The sequence below is a fragment of the Pristiophorus japonicus genome, chromosome 3 (assembly GCF_044704955.1).
Source record: "Pristiophorus japonicus isolate sPriJap1 chromosome 3, sPriJap1.hap1, whole genome shotgun sequence".
NCBI lineage: Eukaryota > Metazoa > Chordata > Chondrichthyes > Pristiophoridae > Pristiophorus > Pristiophorus japonicus.
Genome location: NC_091979.1, coordinates 123280625 through 123299543, shown reverse-complemented (window position 1 = coordinate 123299543; position 18919 = coordinate 123280625). Strand labels below are relative to the sequence as shown.

The 18919-nt window shown below is 43.2% G+C and overlaps 1 protein-coding gene across 2 annotated transcripts in view; it reads left to right on the top strand.

Moving 5' to 3' along the window:
- Positions 1-18919, top strand: part of ttn.2 (titin, tandem duplicate 2) — a 413561-nt gene that overhangs the window by 283744 nt on the left and 110898 nt on the right. For both annotated transcript variants that reach the window (XM_070875791.1, XM_070875789.1), the window contains 16 exons: positions 14-301; positions 411-710; positions 814-1116; positions 1209-1396; positions 2510-2624; positions 2737-3021; positions 4809-4960; positions 5924-6071; positions 8143-8320; positions 8402-8523; positions 9048-9335; positions 9433-9729; positions 9840-10026; positions 17824-17939; positions 18189-18488; positions 18602-18901. In XM_070875791.1, the coding sequence (XP_070731892.1) occupies positions 14-301; positions 411-710; positions 814-1116; positions 1209-1396; positions 2510-2624; positions 2737-3021; positions 4809-4960; positions 5924-6071; positions 8143-8320; positions 8402-8523; positions 9048-9335; positions 9433-9729; positions 9840-10026; positions 17824-17939; positions 18189-18488; positions 18602-18901 (3567 nt within the window). The remainder of the gene's footprint in view (positions 1-13; positions 302-410; positions 711-813; positions 1117-1208; positions 1397-2509; positions 2625-2736; positions 3022-4808; positions 4961-5923; positions 6072-8142; positions 8321-8401; positions 8524-9047; positions 9336-9432; positions 9730-9839; positions 10027-17823; positions 17940-18188; positions 18489-18601; positions 18902-18919) is intronic.

The following is an 18919-nucleotide window of genomic DNA, read 5'->3' as shown; positions in this document are numbered from 1 at the left end:
CTTCTCATTGTAGCGGTACCAACAATCAAGATGACTGATCTGAACCTAGTGACTGATGCTGGAAAGCCATTGACAATGACACTCCCATATGATGCTTATCCACGCGGTGAAGCTGAATGGTTCAAGGAAGACAGTGTTACTTCTGAGTATGTCAGCCTGCCCAAACAGAACATTGACACAACTGCAGAAATCACTTGTTATAGACTTTTTCATCCAAAGAGAGACAACAGAGGAAGATACAAGATTGTGATTCAGAATAAACATGGAAAGGGTGAAGCATATATAAACTTGGACGTTATCGGTAAGCATTCTTTGTTACATATGTATCCTATAGCTGTGCATGAAAGCTATTTTTAAAATATTTTCGAAAATGCATTTCCTAAAACAATATTATCTCTGTCAATTTACAGATGTGCCGGGCCCAATAAAGAATTTGAATGTAATGGAAACTTGTGATGGCGAAGTCAGTCTTGCTTGGGATGAGCCTGATTGTGATGGTGGTAGCAAAATCCTTGGATATGTTGTTGAACGGCGTGATGTAATGCGCAAAACTTGGACCTTAGCTACAGATCATGCTGACAATACTGAATTTACAGTAACTGGTCTCCAGAAAGGAATGGAGTATCTATTCCGTGTCAGTGCAAGGAACAGAATAGGTACAGGTGAACCTGTGGAAACTGATATACCTGTTGAAGCTAAGAATAAGTTTAGTAAGTATCAAATACTGTTTATTCACTAGTTTCAATTATTAATTCAAAATAATTTCTATGGATCAGTATCACAGAATAATAATTTTATTACCTTTTCTATCAGATGTACCTGATGCACCACTGAACATCCAAGTGAAAGATGTGAACAAATTTGGCGCCACCATTACATGGGAACCACCAGAATATGATGGTGGAGCAGAAATCACTAACTATGTTATTGAGTTACGTGACAGAACCTCTGTCAAATGGGAAGCAGCTATGATTACCGGAGCAGATGAACTCTCTGCTCAGCTGAATGATGTAGTGGAAAATAGAGAATATATATTCCGTGTCAGAGCAGAAAACAAAGCTGGTGTAGGAAAACCCAGTGCAGTTTCACATCCTGTGAAGATTATGGATCCAATCTGTTAGTATCTGACCAGCAATATGTGTATTTGTCGTAAATGTTTCTAGATTTTTAATTTTATACGTTCACTAATTGATTTATCCTTTTTTTAGTCAAACCAAGTCCACCCATTGAATTTGCCTATTCAAAGCAGACCAAAGAATCTGTGCAGCTGAATTGGGAACCTCCTCTTAAGAATGGAGGAAGTCCAGTACAGGGCTACATTATTGAACGGTGTGAAGAAGGCACAGATAAATGGATTCCCTGTAATATAAGACTTGTTCCAGAAACACGATTCAAGGTTTTTATCTCTTTAAATTGTTTATTTGTTAAACATATCTGTGCTGATTTAGTAAGAGCTGGCGGCAACTGTTCTCCCAATCGTAATTATAGGGGTGCAATTCACTCACAATGCATCATCAAATCACAGACTGATTGTCAGCTGATGATCAACATTGGTCCCTTGGCAGCTGTCCTCAGTGACCTTCATGAAGTAGAGCTTCAAGTGGGGGATGTTGATCAACTTTTCATTTCATTCACAACTTCAGGTACACCTATTTATGGGTGGATTTGTAAGGCATATGGCAGCAGTAACAGTCCATGCAGGGCTGGATTAACTGATCGGTCACGTGGGTGGGGAAGAATCAGGAACATGCTTTCTCTTTGCATGATTGTGTGCAGCAACTGATTTAGAGAGCATTTGCTTTGTTTTCCATCTTGGTAGGTCACATGGAGAGTTTTTTTGCAAAATTGTTCTTGAGTTGTAGGCAGTACTGTTGAGAATTATTTTTTGCCCACCCCTGGTTGCTGTTGCTAAGAGTCAACCACTGGAGTCACATGTAGGCCAGACCAGGTAGGGATAGCAGGTTCCCAGATATAGGAGCAGTGAAATCAAAGCGGTATTTGAAATGAGGTTAGGATTTTGAAATCAGTTTGTCCTGGAAGAGGAGTTCTGCGAAGATAGGAATGGTGAGTTTGTAGGACTTGGTGTAGGATAGGATGTAGGTCACAGAATTTTGAATGAGTTGAATTTTGTCTAACATGGACTTCAGGGCACTGGTGAAGAAAGCATTAGAGCAAAGGAAGCTTGTGGTGTCAAAAGTATTTTTGAAGATTTTAATAGTGATGGAGGATGGTAAGATAGACAAGGTGGAAATCAGACTGCAGAATCCAAAGGGGAGTGGTTGGAGAATGGGCACAGAATTGGATATTGATAACTTTTGAGGAGAGGATGCAGTAATTTGAGCAGAGTCAAGTTTAGGCTTTTAAAGTGAGTGTTGATGGATAGATATTGTTTTGAGTCTATAACATTTGTGACCTCATACTTGCTGCTGACTGGGGAAAATGTGCTAAAAATGTTAGTATTGTTATTTTTTTAAGTATTCTCAAATGCTTTAAATTTTTTTCACTACAGGTTACTGGTCTGAAACAAGGAGTGAAATATTATTATAGGGTATCTGCTGAAAATGCAGCAGGTGTATCAGATCCAGCTGATGCTCTCGGACCACTAACAGCTGATGATTCCCATGGTAATGGATGTTCTATTCTGAACAAAAATATATCAAAGGCTGTGAAATTGAGTTTTTTTTAACTACTATAATTTGTATAACCTTTGAAGCCTGATTACACTTTCTCTTTTAGTGGCTCCTTCCTTTGATTTGAGAGCATTCAAAGATGGTCTTGAGGTCATTGTTCCAGAGCCACTTAAGATTCGCATTCCTATCACTGGCTACCCTACACCTACGGTAAAATGGGCTGTTGATGAAAAACCTCTTGAAAGCAATGATCGTGTGAAGATGGAAACAACTGCTGCATATACCCAACTGGTCATTTCTCCCAGTGAACGTCCTGATAAGGGACTATATAATTTGACACTGGAAAACACAGTGTCATCTGTCACAGGAGAAATCGATGTGAATGTAATTGGTAAGTATCTGAATATTTTCAGAAAACAACATTTTTATTTAATCTTTTCAAGATGATTCTACAATAGCTTGTATTTATGTATCATCTTTAATATTGAAAACATCCCAAGACACTTTACGGAGGAGGAGGAGGAGGAAAATAAATACATTATAGAGGCATGTGCAGATCCTTCAACATGAAAGTTAGGAGAAATAACTGAAATCTTAATTGAAGGGATGGGTTTTGAGAAGGTTTTTAAAGATGGCGGAAAAAGTGGTGAGTCGAAGAGATTTACGGAAGGTATTCCAGAGGGTAAGGCCAAACCACCTGAAGGTGCTCCAAGCAATAGTGGATTAAAGGGAAGAGAAGACACAAAAGACCAGAGTTAGAGGACTGAACAATGGGAAAAGGGTTATAAGCCTGGAAGAAGTTGCAGAGTTAGGATCTGCAAAACTGTGGAGGAATTTGAAAAATGGGATCATTATTTTAAATTCAATAATGGGCCCAAGTTTCCCCAGGAGCTGCTCCGTTTGTTTGGGAGCAACTGGATTTTTTTTTGGAGTAACTTAAAAATCGCAATTCTCCCCACTTAAGTTGCTCCAGTGTAAGTGAGTTAGTTGGGTTTTTTTTTTAATTCAGTTTTTTTTTCAAAAGGGGGCGTTACACCTGTTTTGGCCATTTAAGCAAGTTTAGCTAGTTAAAACTTACTCCAAACTAAGTTATGCCAGAGTAAGTGGTCACTTTTGTACATTCTAAGAAACCCTGCGGTGAATTAAGAGATAAATCAGGTAGCCTCCAAATGACAATGTTATGATAGGAATGCTAGTTTTTTTTTATATCCCAAGCAGCGAGACTTGACAGGGTGTAGGTGCTATCAGCCTGATTAAACTGAGTATAGTTTTAGCAAAGATAGCTAGATATTAAAGTACTGGAAAATCTTTGAAGCTTCTTTTCTCCCCCCCCCCACTGGATCAAAACTCTTCCCCCCCCCCGCCCCCGCAAAACTCTTCCCCTCCCCACCCCAATCAAAACTCTTCCCCCCACCAACCTGTTTCTTGTAGCCCTCAGCGCGGGATAGGGGCGGCGAGCGTCGGTCTCTCCCACACAGTCTGCATCACACACTCTCAGATTCTGGGGGCTGGGAGCTACTACGCATGTGCGCATACTCTAGCGCGCATGTGCAGAGGTCCCAGCACTGTTTTCAGTGCCAGGACCTGGCTCCGCCCCCGAATCCTGTTGTCGTGCTATGCCACCAAGAAGGAGAGGCTGGGGGGCGACCAAACACGGCCTGAAGATTTTTGGCACCCGTGGAGTTCTACAAAAGCGGCGCACCTCTGGTGAGTGCGCCAGAAATCTGTACTGGCCAAATTTGGGCCCATCGTATTAGAGAATCAATATAGGTCAACGTGGCTGTAGATGATGGAGAAGCAGAATTAAGTGCTGGACAGGAATGCTGAAATGGCTAAGTTTTGCACAAGTTAGAGTTTGTGGAGGGTGAGGGATGACAAACTGACAAAAAGGGTAATGGAAAGAGTGAATCTAGAGCTGATAACAGTATGGCTAAGGGTTTCAACAGTGATAAGATAGACATGGAAGTAGTCGATGTTGAAGATGTAGACTTAAGTGATTTTGGTAGCATAAGGATGGAACGCAGTTTAAAGCTCAGCTCTTGGTCAAACAAGACATCATGGCTTTGTACAGCCTAAATGAATGGATAGCGAGGTGGAAAGAGTCAGTAACCAGGAACATAGTTGATGGCATAGCCAAAATGACTAAATATATAATTATTTATTGTTTTAACTTCTCAGCACGCCCAAGTGCACCAAAAGACATTAAAGTGTCAGAAATCAGTAGAAATTCAGTACATTTGATGTGGGAGCTACCAGATAATGATGGCGGAAGTCCATTGACTGGATATCTAATTGAAAAGCGTGAAGTTAACCGCAAGACTTGGGTCAAAGTAAGTCTTAAACCATACTAATCTTGAATTTACATTTGATATACACCTACAATTATCAAACTAGTGGTTCAAAATTGTCACCTATGTTCATTAAAGTTACTAATTTATGCTAGAAACAAAGAAATTGCTGCCTCCCTGGACAAATGATTTTGTAAGTTATCAGCTCACAGACTGTGATACTGAAGGAAACAAACAAGAATAGAGCTTTTCAGATGTCAATAGTAGCTCCATTATTGTTATTTCAACTATATACAACTAATTATTGAGGTCAACCCTATGTAAGTGCTGTTCTGCATAGTACGTCGTCAGTGTAGATTTAAGCATTTGTATTAGAATTCTTGTGCAGAATTTTTGATTTTATTTCTAAATCCTCTTCAAAGCATCTTGGGAACCCTCATTTCCCCAGCACTGCAGAGAGCAAAAGAGGGCAGATATGTCAGATCTGTGCCCCTTTAAACCTGTCTTGGGCTTTCAGGGGTTCATCACAGCGCCTGGCCTGCAGTCACAGGACTAGGTCAACCATGGAAATGAGGTGGGAGGGGTTGTTTCTAGTCCGTCTGCCTCACTTTTTCTCCGTGTGTCAGAAGGGTGCCTGAAAAAGCTGATGGGACCCCCACCCAAATTAAAGGGTTTGAAGGGATCAGGCAGTAAGGCAAGTGAGGTCAGAAGAGGTAAATACTATATTTATTTTACTGCCTCCCACTGGATCTTTGGCCTGGAACCCTTCTGGTGGCTGTTCACCAATGGCTTCTCCAGTGGCCAGCACTGGGCCTGTAGTTATTTTGATTGACGCTTAGTTATTGTGACGCTGTCTGCTAAACAACAACAGCTCTTCAATCTATTATAGTTTATCTAAGGTGAAAAAAATTGGGATTTGGCTGTGTTTAAAGAAAGAGGCTGCAGTGTGTTTACAAGTGTTTGGCTTATTAAAGTTGAGGCATTGTCATATTCTGTGCTTTCTAGGTTATTGAGGGAGTGCAAGACTTAGAATTTACTGTCCCTGACCTCTTCCAAGGAAGAGACTACCTATTTAAAATTTCAGCCTGTAACAAATGTGGCCCAGGCGAACCTGCATATATTGATGAACCTGTTAATGTATCTGCACCAGCAGGTAAGCATTTTGCTTTGTTAATCCTTTGTATTGAATCTCAAGATATTTCCTTTGTAAATAAAGCCAAATAAATCTATTTTGTTTCTCTTTAAATGTATGCAGCACAATTCCCTTTTAACCATATTTCATAGCATTCTTTTACTCACATGCTAAAATATATCATAATAATAAACAAATAAGGACACCAAATAACTTTATAAGCCAAGATCTTTCTCAGAATATTTTAGCAAGCAGCTTCGTAGATCAGCTGTAAGGGCTATTTAATTTAAGCTGAATATGTTTCTTAAACCACTCCCTTAATCTTGCTATACTGTTTAATCATTCAAAAGTTATGATACTTCATATTATTATGTTTCAATGTATTTGCACAGCAAATTAATCTGTAAGTAGCAATAGATCTATTGAATATGTGTATCTTGCATATTGAGAATACTTATTTGTAGTTTCAAAGTATATCCCTATGAAGAGAAACAGTTTCTAAAAGTAGATGGAAAGAGAAGGGAACAGAGCTACTTTTACTGGATGGTATGCTTCATCTGTGCCCCATTAAGTATTTAAAAGGGGAAGAGGCAGACCACCACTCCATTTTCCTGGCCTATGGGTGTGTTGGATGCAAAGGCCACAGCATGTCCAGGAAACCAGGCAGGAAGGTAACTCCAGTGGAAGGGTTTTTAAAAGGCTCACAGATTTTAAAGTGTATTCTGTCCTTTTCTGACCCTTACTTGTAATTATTCTTATGTTTTTTCTTCATCTAGCACTTAGGCTTTTCTGAATTTTTGTACCAGTATTTTTGCTCTCACTCCCATTAAAGGCACCAATAGGTTTGCCCAAAAGAGATCCTCTATGATGATGCCAACAATCATTTCTACAGACCCTGGCACCATACCTGAGAATGACATGTATTCTCAGCATTAAGTCAGAAGAGAGACAGATGCAGAGCTGTTCCATCTGGTGCAAGGGCACCTGCAGCAAACTGGCAGCATAGTAGTGGCACATGCAGGAACAATAATGGCCTGCTGAAACTTGGCTGCATCTCCTTGCAGGCATGCTGCAGTTTAGATCTATGGGAATGGCACAGTGGACCACCCTCTTCACAAGCACCTCATGTGGTGCTATCTTGACTTCAGCAACTATCAAACAAGGGCTTGAGCGCTGGGCTGTGCCTTCACTTTCCTGCAGACTCAGAACTGCACCTGGGGCTCCCTTTCCCTTTATATGCTGACCGCATTTCCGTCCCCTGCTCATTTAGCCTTGGAAAGGCTGCTAACAAGTTTAGACTCTTTTGAGGCTCTGTAAAAGCTTTCAGATTTTTTGACCAGGGTTCTCCTTTGTGATCCCACTCAAAATCAGGAAACAGGTGTTGAGGCCTACTGCTGCCCCAACAATGCTCACACATAATGAATCTCCCCGTTGCCCTTGTAAAGACTGCTACTGGCCTTTCCTTTCCTGTTTCCATGTAAATGAAAGAGGAAGCGCCTGAGTCGCCCGTGGATTTCCCTCCAGTCCGCCTCAGTTACTGTCACTTTCTGGGACCACTATGGGGAAGGTAACAGCAACAACCCCGGGTTCCTCAGAGTCGGGAGAGGGCCTTCTAGTAGCCTCCACACTTACCTTCTTGTGTAGGTCTCAGTCTCTGCTGTGGCCTACCAGGATACGGATGTTCTGATCCTTGAGCTGTTTCTGCCCTTTTAACAGTCTCTCATGCTACAGTGGAAATTCTAGCATGGGTCTGCAATACCCCCACTCAGGAAATTGGATCGGGATTCTGGTGGTGATGGTGGATGGAAAGGAAATCACGCCCCACCAGAACACTGACTGACACTGTGATGACAATCCTGGTCTTTTTCTCCTCTATTGTGACTTGCCCCGTTAATCATTTCTATCCCTATACATTTCAGTAACTCATTATTTGGAAAATTGAATGCTGTTTCCATTTGACTGTTTAAGCCGTATTAGCACCAGCTTTAAAGTGACTTAGATCTGAAGATGAAACTTAGGCTCAAGTATGTTTAATTAGTTCTTTTGAAACTTTTGAACTGAAGATTTTAATTTGTAATTCTGTACTTTACAGATGTCCCAGATCCACCAGAAAATGTCAGATGGAGGAATCCATCTGCCAAAGGAATCTTCCTTACATGGGAACCACCAAAATATGATGGAGGCACAAAAATTAAAGGGTTTTTAGTAGAAAAGTGTCAACACGGTGCTGAAAAGTGGGAGATATGTGGAGAGGCAGTTGTTGAATTAAAGTAAGTTTATTTAATTTTCAAATGTTTACGATATTTTAAATACAAAAAATAATTGCTAAAACTGGTTATTATGTTAAATAGGATGGAAGTGACCGACCTCAAAGAAGGGGAATGGTATTCATACCGTGTTAAAGCTTTGAACAGACAAGGTGCCAGCAAACCAAGTAAACCCACAGATGATGTACAAGCAATCGATCCAAAAGGTACATTGTTACTAACTAATATAAAAGCATTTTTCCAAAACTCCTCATTTTACTAAGCCCAAGATTTATTAATACATTTCAATTCTATTAATAAATGCAGACAGATTTATCTCACAGATATCCATATTGTGTTAAATATTGTCACCGTTGCAAGTTCAATTACTCTGGAAGAAAATAGAATATATTAAGTGAGAAAGGATAGTTGACTGTATTACTCAGTAACTTACTGAAATTAATAATGTTACAGCTGAGATATATTGATAAATTTAGTGAGGTTATGCAACTAGCACAGAGCCTTAATGACACTCCTAATTTCCCAATTCATTCACATTGATGATTGGGAACTTGGAAAGGACAAGAATCAGGCTTGCAGTTTTTCATGTCTGATTTTCTAATCAACAATCCGTCAAGTGAGGCTCCATAATGAGAACTTGGCTTTACTGAATTTAACCTACAATTAATTTCCTTTTAAAATGCATAATTTTTGGACTAAATTATTGACACGTTTTCTTTGTTTACAACAGAGGCTCCAGAGATTCATCTTGATGTTAAACTGCTTGCTGGCATTACTGTGAGGGCTGGAACAAAGGTTGAGCTCCCAGCATTTATCTCAGGCAAACCTGATCCGAGAATTACTTGGACAAAAGCTGAATACCTTCTGAAACCTAATACCAGAATAACGATTGACTCAAAACCTGATCATTCCACTGTGACAATTTTGGATACCACAAGGAATGACAGTGGCACCTACATCATTGAAGCAGTAAACACCAGTGGTCGTGCCACTGCGGTTGTTGAAGTCAACATTCTAGGTAGTTCAAATATTAAAATTCTATTTATAAACTTATATATAATCTTGAGATAAATAAATTGTCTCAAACAAGTGCTGACCATTTCTTTTGTTTACAGACAAACCTGGACCACCAGCTGCATTTGATATCACTGATATTACAAATGAAACCTGCGGCTTGACATGGAATCCACCTAGAGATGATGGTGGTTCACGTATTACAAATTATATCGTGGAATGTAAGGCTGGAACTAGTGAAATATGGAACAAACTCTCATCTACTATCAAAGAAACCAAATTTAAGGCAACAAATCTGACACCATTGAAAGAGTATACATTCAGAATTAGTGCTGAAAACATGTATGGTATTGGAGAGCCATCTCAGCATGCTCCAATTGTAGCAAAATATGCTTTTGGTAAGGACAAATATGATTTGATATATTATAATTGTAACATTTGTTGCATAATTTGGAAATAATATGCTATTTAGATTTTTTAAACCCATGGAAATATGATTGTATATTAGATCCACCTGATCCTCCAACACGCCTCCAAGGTTCAGATATTGCTAAGGACTCAGTGACATTGACATGGTATGAACCAGATGAAGATGGTGGCAGCCCAATCACTGGATATTTTATTGAAAGATTTGATCCAGACACTGATAAATGGATTAGATGCAACAAGATACCTATCAAAGACACAAGTTTCAGGTATTTATGACAATGTTAATTTATACATGAACCAAATTTTGAAAAGCTCAGCGATAGGTCATGATAACTCTGACATCCTTAATCATGATTTGTTTAGAATTAGTTGATCATCCATGGCATTCTTCATTGGCAAACCTTCAAAACACTCTCTTCCTGTAATGGTCTTTTGCTTGTTTTCATACTCTAAACTCTCTCTCTCTCTCCATTCTGTTACACAGTCATTGATGTATCTATGGTCCCTGTTTTAAAGGGAAGGCACGGTATGATGCACACAAGCCTTGAAGCGTGTGGCACACCTGGGGAGTCCAGGGACCCGGAGCCAATCTTAACAGCTGGGCCACATTACCATTAATTTTCCCGGTCGTGGGCCAGATCCAATACCTGACTGGCAGGCGAGAGCGGCTATTTGGTGGCCTCTTGCTCCTCCTGGCCCACAAGGAAACCTGAATTTAAATGTAATTACTTGCCTGCCTGGGCCTCTTCTGGCCCATAATTGCAGCAGGTCTGGCCTGACGGGTAAGCCGTCACTGCTCCCCCACTCACGCCTCTGACTAATATCACAGTTGGGTTGCATATTTAAAGAAGGATGCGGCTTCCTTCCTGTGGGTGTGTCATCCATTGCTCAAAAAGAGCAGGTTAAAATCAGGATACATTGGGAAAACAGCAGGATCAGAAAAGGTAAGTCACTGACCTCATTTTAACTTTCCCCCTCGCCCAGTTTCTGCCAGGAATTAAAATCATGGCCTAGACCTCTATTTAACCCTGACTCATGCTCTCCATTTTTCTGTATATCTCATATTCCTTCTATCTCTTGTATCCCATGTATATTTCCCACTCACTTTATATGCCGCAAACAAAGGGCTGTATTTTAATGGGGAAGGTTGGGGCAGGGGGGCTCCAAAGTAGTCGGGAAACCCTGGTGAACGGGTTTCCCGCAGGCCCTGCAGGCATTAACGCCAGGTCCTGGTTTGCATGCAAGGCCTCGTTCCCACCTGCAGCCAGCCAGATTGAGAGGCCTGCAGCACTAAACCACACAGAGGAGGGAGGGAGGCATTGCGGGCGGGGGGGGGGGCCTGTGGGGCGGCATCGGCATTGGCCAGAGGAACACTGGGGGTGTGGAGTGTTACTAAGGATCGGTGGGGTGCGAGGATCGGGTGACAGGAACATCGGGCACCATGTGGCAGGAAATTTGTGGACTCGGTGGCTTCCGGAGGTGCATGGCGGGGTGTCTGCAGAAGACTGGGGCTGGGAGATGCATGGGGAAGGCCGGAGGAGTGTGTGGGAGGCCTTGTGGAGCGATTGGAGGACTTGGGTGGTGGTGGGGGGGGTGCGGTGGGGCGATGATTGGAGGCCTCACGGAAGGGGTTGCCTGGGGAGAGATCGCAGGCCTCGTGAGGGGGTCTCCGATCCGGGTTGTGGGGGGGGTGGGGGATAGGAGTAAGTGTAAAGGTACTTACCTTACCTCCTGGATGCAGCAGTCCGTGCCTTGCTGTATCTGTCGGGGTTTTACGAAGTGTGTAAAACCCGACCAGCTAGAGTTAAAAACAATATGGAGGTTGAAGAAGAGGCTTCCAGCCTCATTAGATTATTTAAATTGACGTCCTGCTTCTTGGCAGCCGGTTCGCTGCTTGTTCAATCCCGCCTCAATCCCATCTCCTTAAAAAATGGATGTAGGCAGGTTCAGGTCGTGATTTCTGTAAAGTCCTGTCCCCTCAGTACAGATTCACATGAGGCATGTAGTGAAATCAACTCTGAACCTGCACCTTTATTTCACAGCTCTCAAATGCTGCACTTGCCTGAGACCTGTCTCTTGCAAGTGCACCCCTGGTGGTAAGGTATGCTGGTGGTTACAGGTCATATCTTATTACAGTCATGTATAGCATGTTAGGATACAGTTATATATAATAATGTAAGATACATGACATCACCCTCCCCCAAGGTTTTATTGTCTTTATAGGTTCAGTCTCTCAGGTGGTCTACGCTCTCGCGTGGAGCGACTGAGTTGTGGTTCTGTTTTTCTTCGGGTGTGGTTGCTGGTATCTCGCCTGGGCTGTCTGTTTCGATTGGTGTGATTGTTGTTGACTCGCCTGGGCTGTCTGTTGGGATTGCCCTTTCCTCAGGTTGTTCCCTCTGTCTGTCCACCAGGTGTGGTGCGAGTTCCACATTGTAGTCTGCCTCTGGTTCCGCAGTGTTGTTGGTAAATCTGCTTTTGACTTGGTCACCATGCCTCCGGCAGGTTTTGCCATTGTCCATTTGTACTACCAGTAGCCTGTTTCCTTCCTTGCCCGTTACTGTCCCTGCAAGCCATTTGGAACCCTTGCCATAGTTTAGTACAAACACTTGGTCCTCTATCTCATTCCATCTCCCCCTCGAATTTCTGTCATGGTACTCAGTCAGCTTACGGCGCTTTGTCTCAATGATATTGTGCATGTCTAGGAGGATTAATGAGAGCCTTGTTTTTTAAGTCCTTTTCATCAACAGTTGCGCGGGGCGGATCCCAGTCAGTGAGTGCGGACGAGATCTGTATGCCAGCAGCAGTCGCGACAGGCAACCCTACAGCGTGGGACCTTGAATTTTAAGCATGCCTTGTTTAATGATTTGCACTGCTCTCTCCGCCTGGCCGTTGGAGGCCAGCTTGAACGGTGCCGTCTTGACGTGATTTATGCCGTGGTCAATTATAAAGTCTTGGAATTCTGCGCTGGTGAAGCACGGACCATTGTCACTGACCAATATGTCAGGGATTCCGTGCGTTGCAAACATGATTGCGAGGCTCTCCACAGTGGTGGAGATTGTGCTCGAGTTTAAAATGGTGCATTCGATCCACTTTGAAAATGCATCTACAACTACGAGGAACATTTTGCCCATGAATGGGCCCGCATAGTCTACGTGCACTCGCGCCTACGGTTTGGTAGGCCAGGGCCCGGGGCTCAGTGCAGCCTCCCTGGGGGCATTGCTGAGTTGGGCACAAATGGTGCACTTTCGGATGCAGAGCTCCAAGTCCGTGTCAATACCAGGCCACCAGACGTGGGATCTGGCTATGGCCTTCATGAGAACGATCCCCGGGTGCTCGCGGGGCAGGCATCACGAGCCTCTGCCCAGTCACCGGTTAGGACACATCTTTTTGCTAAGGATAACGTGGGGTCGCTGGCTGTCCAGGCTCTGATTTGGCGAGCCGTCATGGGCGAACCTGTGGACTCAAAGGCATTGATTGCCATGACTATCTCACAGTCCTGTTCATCAGACCCTTCCGTGGTCACCAGGGGTAGCCTGCTAAGCGCGTCGGCACAGTTGTCAGTGCCTGGTCTGTGCCTTATGGTATAGTCGTAGGACGCCAGCATGAGTGCCCACCGTTGAATTCGCGCCGAGGCGTTGGCGTTTATTGCCTTGCTCTCGGATAGGAGGGACGTGAGGGGCTTGTGGTCGGTTTCTAACGCGAACTTGGCCCCAAAAAGGTATTGGTGCATCTTTTTGACACCGTACACGCACGCGAGCGCCTCCTTCTCTCCCATTCCGTACCCGCGCTCCGCCCGCGAAAGTGACCTGGAGGCATAAGCTTTGGGTTGTAATTTGCCCGCATATTGACATGTTGCAAAACGCACCCGACCCCATATGCTGACACATCGCATGTGAGAACTAGCTTTTTACCTGGGTCAAAGAAAGTCAAAACACTGTTGGAACACAGAAGGTTGCGTGCCTTATTGAAGGCACGTTCCTGGGCGCCCCCCAAAACCAATCGTACCCCTTCCTGAGTAGCACGTGGAGAGGCTCCAGCAGCTTGCTTAAGTTCTGCATAAAGTTCCCAAAGTAATTGAGAAGCCCGAGAAAGGCGTGCAGTTCTGAGACATTCCGGGGCCTAGGTGCCAGGCGAATTGCTTCTGTTTTGGACTCTGTTGGGTGGATTCCATCAGCAGCAATCCTTCTGCCCAAAAATTCAATCTCGGGTGCGAGAAACAGTCACTTGGATTTCTTGACTCGTAGGCCTACCCGATCCAACCGCTTTAGTACTTCCTCCAAATTACGGAGATGGGAGTCGGTGTCCCTGCCCGTGATAAGTACGTCGTCTTGAAATACAACCGTCCCCGGGATGGACTTGAGCAGACTCTCCATGTTGCGCTGGAATATGACAGCTGCCGACCTGATGCCGAATGGGCATCGATTGTACATGAAAAGGCCTCGATGTGTGTTGATGGTGGTGAGTAGCTTGAATTCCTCGGTCAATTCTTGCGTCATATACGCAGATGTGAGGTCTAATTTTGAGAAAAGTTTACCTCCAGCCAATGTGGCAAATAAGTCCTCTGCTCTGGGCAGCGGGTACTGGTCCTGTAGGGAGACTCTGTTTATGGTAGATTTGTAGTCCCCACAGATTCGTACGGATCCATCAGGCTTCATTACTGGGACGATGGGACTTGCCCAGTCGCTAAATTCCACAGGTGATATAATGTTTTCCCGCAGAAGCCTGTCTAGTTCGTGTTCAATCTTTTTCCTCATCACATAGGGTACAGCTCTGGCCTTGTGATGGACCGGTCTAGCATCCTGTGTGATGTAGATTTTGACTTTGGCCCCTTTGAAAGTGCCCACACCTGGCTGAAAGAGATGTTCAAATCGCTTTATAACTGTTGAGCAGGAGGTCCGTTCCTCTAATGACATGGCATGGACATCATCCCATTTCCAGTTTAGTTTTGCCAGCCAGCTTCTCCCCAGCAGTGCTGGGGGGTCTCCGGGGACAATCCACAGGGGAAGTCGGTTCACTGTCCCTTTGTGTGTGACAGAGAGCATGGCGCTGCCGAGGACTGGTACGATTTCTTTGGTATAGGTCCTTAGTGTGGTGTCGACCCTTGTGAGTTTTGGTCTGTCTCTTTTATGCGGCCACAGTTGTTGAGCGCCCATGAGAGATTGACTCGCTCCCGTATCCAGCTCCATGTTGACAGATATCCCGTTGAGTAGGACCATCATCATTATAGGAGGCGTTCTGTTGTAGGAGCAGCGGCCATTGATCGTGTTGACCCGCTGTACACCGGTGTCCCGGGTACTGTCCCCACCATCTTCTGGTCCGATTTCCAACCCATCTGATTCGTATACCAGCCGAGCTGCCGTTTTTTTGCACATGCGGGCCAAATGCCCTGTATATTCATAATTTCTGCAAACAGCCTGCTGAAATTGACATCCCCTTAACGAGTGCCCACCCCTACACCTCCAGCACAGACCTGTTCCATTGTTTAAAGAGTTCCCAAAGAATGAGCTGCGTCTGGCTGATCTCTCTTGAGCTTCTCTCAGTTTGTAGTTGATTGCTCGCATTGTGGGTTGATGAGGTGTGAATGGCCATTCCTGTGGCCCTTGATGGCCTCGGCCTGCTATCGAGAGCCTGTTCTCCCGGTTTTGTCTATGTGTGGGGGTAGCAGCTTGTTTAGTGCTGTGAACTTCTTCTTCCGATATTTCGTTAGTTGTCGTACCTGCATTGTAAATCAACCTCGTTTCTTCTTCCCCTACCAAGAATGTCTGTGCAACCAGTGCTGCTGCCTCTAAGGTCAGGTTCTTGGTCTCTATGAGCTTTCGGAATATGCCTGCGTGGCCTATTTCTTCAATAAAAAAGTCTCTCAGCATTTCTCTCCTCAGTTCATCGGAGAACTCACATAAACTAGCCACCCTCCGAAGTTCCGCCACGAAGTAGGGTGTGCTCTGGCCCACACAGCGTCTATAGAATCTGTGTCTGGCCATGTGTAGGCTGTTCACTGGCTTCAGGTGGTCTCTTATCAGTGTGCTCAATTCTTCAAACAACTTGCTTGCTGGTTTCTCGGGTGCCAACAGATCCTTCATTAAAGCGTATGTTTTCGAGCCACAGCTGGTCAAGAGATGGGCTCTTCTCTTGTCTGCCTTATCATCACCTAACCAGTCTTTAGTTACAAAGCTTTGCTGGAGCCTTTCTATAAAGTCCTCCCAATTGTCTCCTGCATTGTACTTTTCATCTGATCCGTTGTTTGCCATTCTGTGGATTCTGTAATCCCATAACCTGTCGCCACTGTCAAGTCCTGTCCCCTCAGTACAGGTTCACACGAGGCATGTAGTGAAGTCAAGGTCACTCTGGACCTGCATCTTTATTTCACAGCTCTGGAATGCTGCACTTGCCTGAGACCTGTCCTTATATACCTGTCTCTTGCAAGTGCACCTCTGGTGGTAAGGTATGCTGGTGGTTACAGGACATATCTTATTACAGTCATGTATAGCCTGTTAGGATACAGTTATATATAATAATGTAAGATACATGACAATTTCGATTTTTAACAACTTAATTACAACCACGCACCAAATCCACCTGTTTTTTTGGTTAAAATTCTCCGCACAGTCTTTAAATGTTTCTATCTATTTCTCTTTTTTTAAGAACTTAATAAAATCTGGAAAGTGAAAAGATTATTTGGAGCATCAGGTCTGCTCCATCCAGCATGAATATATGATTATTGTATCATGGACTTCCCTCCCACACTAATTGTTTGATCACCCACTTTAAGGAACACTGGGGTAAATTTTCATCTTCACCATGTCGGCAGCAATCTAGCAGAGCAAATTGCCCACCCATTATAGAACCTACCTAAGTTCAATTCCATTGATCTTAATGAAATGAAAATTGGGCTGGTTCTATAAAGGGCAGGCCAACCACTCCTCCACCCATGAGGTGAAGGTGAAAATTTATGCCATAGAGTTCCTTACTCTACCTCACTGAAAAAAAATAACTTTTATTTATATAGCACCTTTAATATAATAAAGCAACTATATTAACACTACTGTTGCCTTCCTTAGCAGACAGAGCCAAGAAAGATAAATCAGAAAGTTAGGGTTCTGCCTGCATGGAGAAGGAGGAAGAAGGGAAGTTGAGCAGGAAAGGGTGGGTGGGAAAATGGAGCAGGACAGAGTGATTAGGATTATCTGGAGCTGGGATGGAGTTAGCAAGAACCAGAACTGAAAAGGGTCTTGGGGACATGTCACGGGCCAGCAGGAAGGAAGCAGAGAAGCCAGAGCCAGTGGAGAAATGCAGAGTCGGTGGTGGTGATGGTGTTTCAGGCTTTCGCCAATATAAATATAGTGTGACTCCTCTAAGGTGGTACCATCCTAAAAATTGCTGCTGTTTTTTTAATTATCATCACTGCCTTGAGGCCCCACACTTACTATAATCTTAATAAGTAGAAATGCTGTATTTTTGCAGTGTGAGGACATCAACCTATATTCTTTTCATAAGGGTCAGTGTCTGCAGATAACTGCCTCCTGGCTCTAGCCTCCCCATTTATCAATATGGAGGTGTAGTCCGGGACTGGAAACTAGTGGGAAAGAAAACCTGGAACGGGGTACAGATACTGGAGCTAGGGACAGAAATTGTTAGCTGGTGGTATGGAGAGCAACAGGAAGCAAGGTATGGACTAAGGAGTGGACTAAGCCAGAGATCTGGCCGAGGAGGAATAGGAAACTGTCTTGATGCCTGAAAGGGGAATGGAATGAAAATAAATTCTTGCCAGTGTATAGTTGGTTATTTTGGCTCTTTGTATGAAATGTGATTTTCTGATTTGTGGCTGAATTTGTGAATTGTGACTTCTGATTGATTAGTTTTGGTTAATGCAAAAAAGAGCAACATTTTTAGATAGAATATGACTGATCAGAATTTTTTTTGACAGTGGTAGAATGTGATTGCTGATAGCTACAAATAGTTAATCAATCAGCAAGTACAAAAATGGTCACTACAGACACAAAAAAATTAGAAAGATGCATTGCCTAAAAATTAACATGCACACATACATCTTTTTCAACCAACAGAGTGAAAGGACTTACTCCAAAGAAGAAGTACAAGTTCCGTGTTCTGGCAGAGAATCTAGCTGGTACTGGCAAACCTAGTAACGAAACAGACCCAATCCTGGTAAAGGATCCTATCGGTATGTGGACAATTGTCTTACCAAACAAAATTTCATAACAGTTTATATATTAGGGTAAATGTTGCTCGACCCTACACCACCAGGAGGACCTTGCATGCAGCCAGCAAATATCAGAAAACAACACCTGCAAATTTCCAATATCTACTGGCTGTGTGCAAAGCACCATCTGTGCTGCAGGGCCTCACAGAATTTACCATATTGTGTTTACCTAAGAATTGACCAATGTTTTTAATGTAAATTAATTTATAGACCCACCATGGCCTCCTGGAAAGCCGAGTGTTAAAGATGTCAGGAAGACTTCAGCTTTCTTAAATTGGAATAAACCAGAACATGATGGAGGGGCAAAGATTGAGTCTTATATTGTTGAGTTGCTGAAGAGTGGAACAGAGGACTGGGTTAGAGTAGCTGAAGGCATTCCTATGACTGAATACTTCCTGAAAGAGCTTATGGAAAAACAAGAATACTCATTCCGTATTAAAGCTGTTAATAAAGTTGGTGAAAGTGAACCTAGTGAACCCAGTGATCCTGTGCTGTGCAAGGAGAGACTGAGTAAGTTACACTCAACTTAAACATCACATATATTACTTAGCAAATTTAAATAATCACAATCAATGACAAAAGTCCTAAGTTTTTAAATATGAGAATTGTTTTCTTCCCCACAGATCCTCCTTCACCTCCACGTTGGCTTGAAGTTGTTAATATCACAAAGAATACTGCTGATCTTAAATGGACACCACCAGAAAAGGATGGTGGCTCTCCAATTACAAACTATATTGTGGAAAAAAGAGATGTAAGACGAAAGGGCTGGCAGACTGTTGACACGACAATAAAAGACATCAAATCCACAGTTACACCTCTTTCAGAAGGTTCACTGTATGTATTTCGGGTTGCTGCAGAAAATGCAGTTGGACAGAGTGAATACTGTGAACTGGAAGACTCAGTACTTGCTAAAGATACCTTCAGTAAGTTAGTTTATGGAT